Source organism: Solea solea, chromosome 6 (genome assembly GCF_958295425.1).
Source record: "Solea solea chromosome 6, fSolSol10.1, whole genome shotgun sequence".
Classification (NCBI taxonomy): Eukaryota; Metazoa; Chordata; class Actinopteri; order Pleuronectiformes; family Soleidae; genus Solea; species Solea solea.
Genome location: NC_081139.1, coordinates 29,596,133 through 29,607,147, shown reverse-complemented (window position 1 = coordinate 29,607,147; position 11,015 = coordinate 29,596,133). Strand labels below are relative to the sequence as shown.

At 44.5% G+C, this 11,015-nt stretch overlaps 1 protein-coding gene across 1 annotated transcript in view; it reads left to right on the top strand.

Annotated features, from left to right (window-relative positions):
- Positions 1-717: 717 nt before the first annotated feature.
- The window catches only part of wnt4 (wingless-type MMTV integration site family, member 4), a 31,264-nt gene continuing 20,966 nt past the window's right edge, over positions 718-11,015 (top strand). The window contains exon 1 of the mRNA XM_058631154.1: positions 718-1,392. Coding sequence (XP_058487137.1) covers positions 1,313-1,392 — 80 coding nt within the window. The 5' untranslated portion in view covers positions 718-1,312. The remainder of the gene's footprint in view (positions 1,393-11,015) is intronic.

Here is an 11,015-nt window from a genome sequence, read left to right as displayed (position 1 = left end):
TTCTCTTAAATAACTACAGTATTTAAGGAAATCTGTGTTTGTTTACTGTGGCTGAAACACTCTCCATGTTTGCACATCTCTTTTTCTGCATAATTCACTCTGACATATTTGGTATATTTGGAAATGTTGTGATCCTCACTGTCGTGTGGATTTGAAGAAACTCTCCAGGGATGGACCTGCGGGCACTTCTGATGCCCCGGACAATAAACACTTTTTATAACGTTTGATGTACTTCCTGTCCCCGCTGAGCAGTCTTCATGTTTGTTTTCATCAATCAATCGCTGACATGTGTCATATTATTGGAATTTGCTGGTTTTGAATGTAGACATTTGGAAGCCAAGCTTTAAATAGACTGTTGACCACAGAATATTTGGTTGAGTGTGTGACGGAGAGAGAGAGAGAGAGAGGTGCTGCCAAGAAAAGTGTGTGTGTGTGTGTGTGTGTGTGTGAGAGAGAGTGAAAGAGAGTGTGTTTACATGTGTTATGTGTATGTTGGAGAGGAGTGGATTGTGACAGGGGAGGGCATTAGTGAATGGCTGTGCTATTGCATCCTCCCAGGAGACCTCTAAAACACACACACTTCTGTCTACACACACACACACACACACAGAGAGAGAGAGAGAGAGAGAGAGAGAGTACCTTAGCACCTCCTTCATCCTCCCCAGAAAACTCCCATCTCTCTCTCTCATACCTCCACATCCTCGCGCCGCCCCTCAGCTGCAGTCAGCTCACACACTCTCTCCTGTGGCAGACAGACAGACAGACAGACAGACACACCGAGGGACGGTGCTGTGTGAGGAGCAGAGCCGTGCGTGTTTGCGCTCACACTGTGTGTGTGTGTGTGTATATATATATACATATATATGCGCGTGCGCGTCTGGGGAAGACTTGGAGAGCCCGAGGCGCACGCACACAGACAGGAGGACATTGGGAGCCAGCAACTGGTGATAAGCCCTTCAGAGGAAGAAGAGGAGGGGGTGTTGGAGGAAGAATCATTCGTTCTTTATTTGACTGACTGACTGAAAGTAAAAGGAAAACTCTGCTTCAGACCGAGCTGCTCTGGGATTTTCAGTCGTAGTCGGTACTTTTTCATCTGATCTCAGCATCCCTGCTTCCCCTCCTGTCCCCGTCCCTCCTGAGTGCGCAGCGGCAGAGGAAGGGACGGGAGAAGCAGGCGGACGGAGCGTCTCCGCCGGGGTTTGATCCACTGGTTGCAGGATGATGGAGTGACAGACACCTCTGGATCCTGCTTCTGCTCTGTTTTTTTGTGAGAACTATATTTCGCACCTCGGGATTATTTCAGCCTGTTCTCATGATGACCGGAGACTGTGTTGTGCGCTTCGTCCTGATGCTCTGCTGCGCGCTCCTCTCCGCCAACGCCAGTAACTGGCTGTAAGTTGGACTTTCTTACCTTTTAACCCCTGATTTTATTTAAGACTTTTTAGTATTTTAGACTCCACTACTCATTCTTCTCTTTATCATTCACCTGCTCTCTTTCTCCTCATCATCTTCACAGCCTCCTCCTCCTCCTCCGCGCAGGTTAATGGTTAACCATCCAAACGCACTCACACTCTCACTTTATGACAGCTCCCACTTACTCTGTGTCTCCCCCAGACCTAATAACTTACCCACACCGCTACATCCACGCGCACACACACCAGGGAAAATCGCTTTCTCTTTGGAAAGACGCAGGCGTGGCATTTCTTCAGTGTAATATATTGGTCTAGTCGATATATAGTAATATAATATATGATTTAAAAACACCCACATGAGTCGACTAATTAAGTCACAGGAAGACAACGTGCATTCTTTTCATTTAGATGTCACAAGTCATGTTTCAACCACTTTCTTTCTCAGGCTTTAACTGTAATAAGTGTAAAAACGTCTTGATTTTTCTCAGTTAAAAACAGTACTAATACACAGAAATGCCGCTTAATCACAGTAATATTGGAATAATGGAAATAACATCCATAAGTTGCCTGAACAATCGTTTAAGATTTATTAATGTTGCTCTTGATTATTATTCAATTATTATTATTAGCCAATTATTAAGTGTAAAAAACTAAGGTTTTACATCATGGATTTCAACACTAATGCTTTTCACAGATGACGTCATTAGGGATAGTTGACGTTAGTTGTGGTTACATGAGGTCCAGCACTGACCCGCTGAGACATGGACACTCTCACTGATCACACGGTCTTAACAAAACATCTACACCTGCTTAAGTCTATGATGTGTTAAGAATACAACTGCGTCTTAATTAGAGCTGCAACTAACGATTATTTTCATAATCGATGAATCTGTCGATCATTTTCTCGATTAATCGATTGGTCCATAAAATATCAGAAAACCTTAAAAAAAGTTGATCAGTGTTTGTCAAACCTGGAAATGATGATGTTCTCAAATGTCTTGTTTTGTCCACAAACCGAAATGATTGACTTTTAATGATTTCTTTGTTACACAGAGCAAAGAAATAAAGAAAATATTCACATTTAAGAAGCTGAAACAATCGGAAATCTTGTTTTAATCATGGAAAAAGCTTCAAACCGATTAATCGATTATCAAAATAGTTGTCAATTAATTTAGTAATTGATTAATAATCGATTCATTGTTTCAGCTCTAGTCTTTATCACTCTCCCACACCAAAGTCATTGAGATAATTGGCGTTTTAAGCTTGTGGGGACACGGGTGCTGCAGAATAACACGTCTGATGCATCTGCAACTCCTGTATCTCCATGGACTCTGGTGCAGTTTACAAAGCAGCACAAAGTAACGGCAGGGTATATCTTATATGTACATATATACATATTTATATGTATATATATATTTGGCAGACATAGTCTTTGTTAGGTTAGACTTGAAGTGTTTTCACGTTTTCAGTGAGAGCACATCAATAATGTGTCACGCTGGTGAATCCACTAAAGTCATCTGTGTCCGTGTGTCTGTACCCCATAAGCACACTTTTAATGCATTATTACATGAAGCAGAATGACACTGTTGTTAGATTACCAGTTCATTCTGCAGGTGGACACATGTACATGTACATAACTGGGGTATCTCTACACATAAGTAATCGTCGCTGATCCTGAGTTCACTGTAACACACAGAGGCTTTACCCTGCAGCTGAACTGCACAGTGCCACCTCTTCGTGGGGCCGGTCGGTCGGGTCGCGTGTGTGTGCCTGCTCTCCCAGCAGCCAGTGGGAGGAGGCTAGGTGGGTTTCTACATTCCTACGCAGGCTGCACTCTTTTTTTTTTATGCTGCCATTCATTTCTCTTAGCTTCAGCTAATTTACAAACAGCGTTCATCATTATTTATGGCTCAAGAGTCTGACAATCACGACGATCACACTCTCGTATCGTCCCTTGTGTGGAGTGTCTCTTTAGGGGCTTGAAAAGTGCATGTTGACAACGGTATTTGTATTTTTATTTCCTGGTGTTAAATCACTGGATCTCGCTCCAGCCTCTTGCGTTTGTAAGGGCTGAGCTCTGCAGAGCGTCTCACTGATGTTGGTGACAGATTGATCAGAATAAGTCAAATTAGGGCTGTGCCAAACAGAAGTGGCTGCCCTCGCTGAGTGCAGAGGTAAGTGTGCTGTTTGAGGTTGAAGGCGTGGTGACAGCAGCACAGAGCAGACATGTACAGGCAAGCTGCAGCGCTCTGCGAGACTGCAGCGCTCTGCGAGACTGCAGCGCTCTGCGAGACTGCAGCGCTCTACCAGACTGCAGCGCTCCACGAGACCAGACTGCAGCACTCTACCAGACTGCAGCGCTCTATGAGACTGCAGCGCTCCACGAGACTGCAGCGCTCCATGAGACCAGACTGCAGCACTCTACCAGACTGCAGCGCTCTATGAGACTGCAGCGCTCTGCGAGACTGCAGCGCTCTACCAGACTGCAGCGCTCCACGAGACCAGACTGCAGCACTCTACCAGACTGCAGCGCTCTATGAGACTGCAGCGCTCCACGAGACTGCAGCGCTCCATGAGACCAGACTGCAGCACTCTACCAGACTGCAGCGCTCTATGAGACTGCAGCGCTCTGCGAGACTGCAGTGCTCTACCAGACTGCAGCACTCTACCAGACTGCAGCGCTCTACCAGACTGCAGCGCTCTATGAGACTGCAGCGCTTCACAAGACTGTAGCGCTCTACGAGACCAGACTGCAGCGCTCTACCAGACTGCAGCGCTCCACGAGACTGCAGCACTCCACGAGACTGTAGTGCTCTACAAGACCAGACTACAGCACTCTACCAGACTGCAGCGCTCTATGAGACTGCAGCGCTCTACGAGAACAGACTGCGTTGCTCTACCAGACTGCAGCGCGCTACCAGACTGCAGCGCTCCACAAGAACAGATTGCAGCACTCTACGAGACTGCAGCGCTCTATGAGACTGTAGCGCTCTACGGGAACACACTGCATTGCTCTACCAGACTGCAGTGCTCTACCAGACTGCAGTGCTCTATGAGACTGCAGCGCTCTACGAGAACAGACTGCGTTGCTCTACAAGACTGCAGCACTCTACCAGTCTGCAGCGCTCTGCGAGACTGCAACACTCTACCAGACTGCAGCGCTCTACCAGACCAGACTGCGGCGCTCTACCAGACTGCAGCGCTCTACCAGACCAGACTGCAGTGCTCTACCAGACTGCAGCGCTCTACCAGACCAGACTGCGGCGCTCTACCAGACTACAGCGCTCTACCAGACTGCAACTTTGTGGAACAGTTTGAGGAAGGTCCATGACTGAGCAGCGTGTGTGTGTGAGCAGCGGGGTCGAGGCAAAGCATGAAAAGTTTCAGACATACAGACTCAAGCTTTAAAAACACATCAACTCAAAGCCTTAATTAGTCTGAAGTCCAGACTAAACTGAGATTTCACCCTGAAGAGAATCTGAAATTAAATCCCAAATGGAACCAAGACAGTGAAGTTTGGTGAGAATTATGGACGTATGGGCCCATACATCAGCAACTATCAATGATTTTAAAATGTTTTGCTGTTTGTTATGATGTCACATGACCTCAACATAAACACTGACTGCGACCACAGACAACAGTGGGTAATTAACTCTGCCCCAATGCCTGAGTTTGAAAAATGCCAAGAAATGGACTGAGACTGAGTAAAGAGAGAGGAGGAGGGAGGGGGGAGCAGAGCAGGGGGCGTGGTCTGGCAGTCAAATTGGACACTTGTAGCCGTGTAACGCGCCACGCCTTGAGGGGTAGAAAGAGAAAGGAAATAACGTGACAGCTCCACATTGGTTCCTGCTCCAGCTCCTGCTGTTGTTTTTATCACGTGTTCATTTTATTATGTTTTTACTGTAAAGATTCAGAACATTAACTAGATACACATTTATATAGTGGTTTAAGGGGTTAGTTACACTGAATGAATGTTTATGTATAAGGGGTGCATACATAATCTGATAAACCAGGTCCAGTATGCAATACCTGAGCAGCAGTTGTTGACGCAGACCAGACCAAAACAATTCTAACCAGTCACCGTAATGTAACATCATGTTTACACAGGACGTTCTCTCCATCTTTAATATGAATATTCAAACTCACCTCTGTCTCTGCAGAGTGGCTCGTTCCTTGTTGTGTGTGTTGCTATGAAAACATATTCATTCATGTTGAGGGTCTCATGTTTCCTGCAGTCCTCGCCTGCACCTGACCAGACTTGTTACAGAATACATAATTCTTCAAGAAAAGCAAACATCTCTTCCTTAAAATATATTACACTCGTCAAAAATGGATAAACATGGTAATGAAGTCTCTGTAGTGTTGTTTATCATGTACACTTAAATATAAATACAGGCTGACCTATTATTACCATGCAGCATCTTATGTTAGTGTGCTTGTATTTTATTATTACTAATGCTGCTGCGAGTTATTAATCCAGTGTGCAGATGTCCCTTCTTCCCTCAGTATTGTCCGGAGTAGTTGATGAGTCACAGAGGCTTGTTGGTGGTTGAGGCAGAGAGTCCACTGGTCCAGGACCAGGACCAGGACTGTGTCAGACTTCAGTGCATTGTCTTAAATGTGAAACAACAACTATCTGCATCTTTCTACCATCGACGTCTGGTGCTTGTTCTGAGCTTCAAACCTGACTTTGTGTTGTTACATGATTACAGTATGAGTTTGTATTACATTATCAGCACTTACACGGATACTGAGACACTGGTGAAAACCTTTAAATCTACATCCTGTGAGGAATCACATGTCGCCACACACATGTCAACCACCGCCTGCGCTGGACTGTTTGTTGACCTCTGCTTTCCACTGACACCTGCAACAACGTCTCAGCGGCTGCTGAGTCATGTTCAGTGTGCCGCTGTAACCAAAGGATTTCAATGTTACTTTTCATTAGTTTGTCTGTCATTGCCCTCCTCCTCCTCCTCCTCCCCCTCTTACCCTGCACTAACTGTTTCTGCTGCACCTGCACACTGCTGTTATGTATGCAGGTCTGTATTTTTTGTGTTAGGCTTATAATGGAGTATGTAAACTGGCACACACTCAGTAATGACCACACTGACACACACACACACCAAACTAGGCACAGCTGAAGAGAGTATTGTATTTATTTATGTTATTTATGTACACTGATCAGCAGACTGTCACGATTGTGATGTAGGACCTGGAAGCTCCTCAGATGTGGAATTGACTCTGGCCTCAGTGTCTCAGCTATATGTTTCATATACAACCCTAACCCGTATATATATACATATATATACATATATATATATGTATATATGTGTATATATATGTATATGTATATATATATATGTATATGTATATGTATATATATATATATATATATATATACATATATATGTATATATGTGTATATATATATATATACATACATACACATATATACATATATATTTATATATATATATATATATATATATATATATATATATATACATATATGTATATATATATGCATATATGTATATATGCATATATGCATATATATATACATATATGTATATATATATATATATATATATATATATATAAATATATATATATACATATATGTATATATATATATATATATATATATATATATATATATACATATATGTATATATATATGCATATATGTATATATACATATAAATGTATGAATCCAAAAACAAAGCAGAGGGCACATGTGTAAATGAAAAAAATAAAAAACGGCACATGAGAAGCTAGCAGGCAAAAACAAAACAGGAAGCTTCAAAATAAAACAGGAAATCTACAAAATCGAACAGCAGTGACTGTTAGACAAAAACAAAACGTAACATTATCAAAAAGCACCATTACAATCAAAGGTGCTCGGCTGCTCAAGCACACATGAAAACTAAATCTGACTATGTTTAATAAACAGCAATAACTGAATCAAAGGTTCAAGTGTAAAAAAGGTGAGTTGCTTAAGCTCAGCACTTGTGCAGCAGATCTGGCATTTGTCTAAAGAAAAGAGTAAAAACAAGAGCGGCCTTGCTCCGTTTCATTTATTTGTTTAGATAAACTGTCATGAATCTGCTCGGCAGAAAAGGATTAGACGCCCTGCTTTATTTGCTTAGCAAATCTCTTTTTTTAAAGCCAGAAAGAGTTGAGTGTTTGCTTTTTAAACACTTCACTGTGAGCGAGGAACAGCGTGTCCAGGTCTGGATGTCGTGTGCTGGTGTATGTGGAAATAACCAGGAGTGGAAGACCAGGTTTAAAATGAAAAAAAGAGTATTTCTCCATGTTTATAATTCTTTTATTACTTCGCCGCATGGAGGGGGAGTGAAGTATTGTTTTTGGTGGCTCTGTCTGTGTGTGTGCGTGTGCTTCCACACTTTTTTAGAACCCGGATGTGGATTTGAACATGCAACCTTCTGATGTGGAGTCAGACACTGTACCGTTGCACCACAGAGTCAGTTACACATATGGGACAGAGGCTTGTTGCGTGAATGTGGTGAAGTGTGCCATCTCTGATTGCTTTGTCTTCCATCTCTGCTTTGTCTTCCCCAGAGCTGTGATTTCACAGCTCTGTGGAAGAAGCTGTCCCTGAGTCTTTTGGTGGAGGATCTGATGATCCTGTACCGTTTTCCTGATGGAAGTGGTGCAAAAAGAGCGTTGCCCGGGTGGGTGGGGTCTGTTGCTATCCGTCTGGCCCTCCTCTGGAGTCGTGCAGTGTAAACAGAGTCCAGATCAGGTAGACGGCGGCCCACAATCCCCTGTGCAGTTCTCACCACCCGGGCTAAGTCCACACAGTCACACTGAGACACAGGGTGCTCTCTATCGTGGCTCTGTAAAAGTTTGTGAGCAGCTGAGGAGAGAGTCCAGTCCGCTTCAGCTTCCTGAGGAAAAAGAGCCTTTGTTGGGCCTTCTTTACCAGGTGCGAAGTGTTCACACTCCATGAGAGGTCAGAGGAAATGTGGATGCCCAGGAACTTGATGTTGTCTACACACTCCACTCCCTCTCCGTGTATGCAGAGCGGAGCGTGTTCAGTCTTCCTGGACCTCCTGTAGTCTACTATGACCTCCTTTGTTTTGGTGGTGTTCAGGATGAGGTTGTTCCTGAAGCACCATTGTGTGATGTGCTGGACCTCTTCTCTGTAGTGGGTCTCGTCATTGTTGGATATGAGACCCACCACGGTGGTGTCGTCCGCGAACTTTACAACCATGTTTGTGGGATGACTGGCAGAGCATTCCTGTGTGAAGAGAGTGACGAGGGCTGGGCTGAGCACACAACCTTGCGGCGTTCCGGTGTTGAGGATCAGCGGTGCAGAAGTGGACCCTGTATCCTCACCACCTGGGGCCTGTTGGTGAGGAAGTCGCTGATCCAGGAGCAGAGCGATGGTGCCAAACCCAGATTGTGAAGTTTCAGCGCCAACACGTCCGGGAGAACAGTGTTAAACGCTGAACTAAAGTCCACAAACAGCATCCTGACGTAGGTGTTTGGATGCTGCAGGTGAGTCAGGGTCGCGTGAAGTGCTAATGAGACAGCATCCTCTCCTGTCCAGGCCCGCAGGGATGGCGTCTTTGATGTACTTCAGGAGGATCCGCTCAAAGCACTTCATTATGACTGGGGTCAGGGCGATGGGACGGAAGTCATTGAGACAGGTGACAGTGGATTTTTTGGACACAGGCACAATGATGGAGGACTTCAGGCAGACAGGGACCGAGGAGACCTGAAAAACTGCTGCTAGCTGATTCGCACATGACTTCAGTGTCCGACCTGACACCTTATCTGGGCCTGCCACCTTGTTGGTGTTAATCCTCCTCAGGGTGGACGTCACCTGGTGCAGCTGCAGGGTGAGAGGCTGGTGCTGCACCTCTGGCTGAGGAAGATGTACAGTCCTTCTGCTGCTCGGAGAGTCGAAGCGTGCGAAGAAGCTGTTTAAGGTGTCAGGCAGAGTGGGGACGCTTGTAGTCGGTGATGGTTCTGATGCCTTTCCACATGTTGCGGAAGTGTTCCTCAATGCGTTGCCTGCTTCTTCAGTTCTTTTCGGGCCCTGCTATAAGCCAGTTTATCTCCTGCTCTGTAGGCTGCATCCCGGGCTTTTAGCAGGGACCGCACTGTGCCGTCCACCCATGGCTTCTGGTTGGGAAAAACCGTGATTGTTTTTGTGGGTAGAACAGCGTCGGTGCAGAAGTGAATGTAGGACAGCACAGATGACGTGTAATCTTCTAGGTCTGCATCCCTTTTGAACACCTCCCAGTTTGTCTGTTCAAAGCAGTCGTGTAAGGCTGCAGAGGCCTCCTCAGTCCAAACCTGGATAAATCAGCACATCATGAAAATAGCCACACTAAGCAGAAAGACCACACCATACACACATGTTTTAAGGCTCTCTGGGGGGGGGCCCTCCCAACTCGGGGCCCTGGGCAATTGCTGAGCTTGCATAGCTTGTTGCAACGGCTTTGAGAAAGTGTGACCATCATTGATACAGCAGCCACTTCAAATAATGATAAACATAAATCTAAAAATCACAGTATGAGGCATGAAAAGTCCACATTAGACGACTATACAACATGTCAATTGTCAGAATTTAATCTTGTAACACTTTATAAATGAAAGACAGGTTATCCCGCAGCCAAGTGGAACGGGAACTTGACTTGTAACCGGAGGGTTGCCGGTTCAAATCCCCACCCAGCCAAAAAGGGCTGGGGTACCCCTGAGCAGCCCTCTGCTCCTAATTCTAGGATGGGTCAAATGCAGATGAACACTTTCCCAAGGGGATTAATAAAAATAAATTCTAATTCTAAAGTTCATACACATGAATGTAAAGCACTTGTGTTGATGTAACTCTGTGAACAGCTCCTGGGTAAGATACACATTTATATTATATCCTAAGTAAACCCGTTGTTTCCAGTTGTAAAACATGGTTCCATCCATGCATGAGTGCCCTGCACTTCGTTCATGACCCAGTGTAGAAAGTGAAACCCAGACTTAGTGATGGACATTTTGACTCTCGCTTTGCTCTTTGTCCACTTTTAAATCAATAAGATTGTGTCCCATCAGACACCACTGATCTGTGTAAATACTGATCCCTGGTCTACCTTGTTACTGTGGACTAATAATTATTTAAAAAGAGTTAGTTTTTCCAGTCTGACACACACACACACACACACACACCACAGCTCCTGTCAGATCAGCTGATGAGGCTGAGCTGCAGGTCATATCAGTATGATTTCACTCTGCTGATCTTTGACAGTTTCCGTGCTCATGTTCTCACAGAGCAGATGAGACTGAAGGAACGTGAAGCCTTTGGTGACTTTTCTCTCTCTGTACTCTACAGCTTTGGTCTGTGGCTACAACAGCTGATCACAGAAGGACAGCAAATATCTTACTTTGAAATAATAAGTGTTTCTGAGGCGTTTGAGGGCTTTTAAAAAACAAACAAACTGAATATATAAATATAAGTATTCACAGTCTTTCACAGTCTATGATTCCAGAAAGCTAAGGGGGTGGAGCTTAGCCTGCATACCCTAAAAACCCTGAACACAAAATAGAAATAGAAAAACTTTATGACAGTATAACACATTT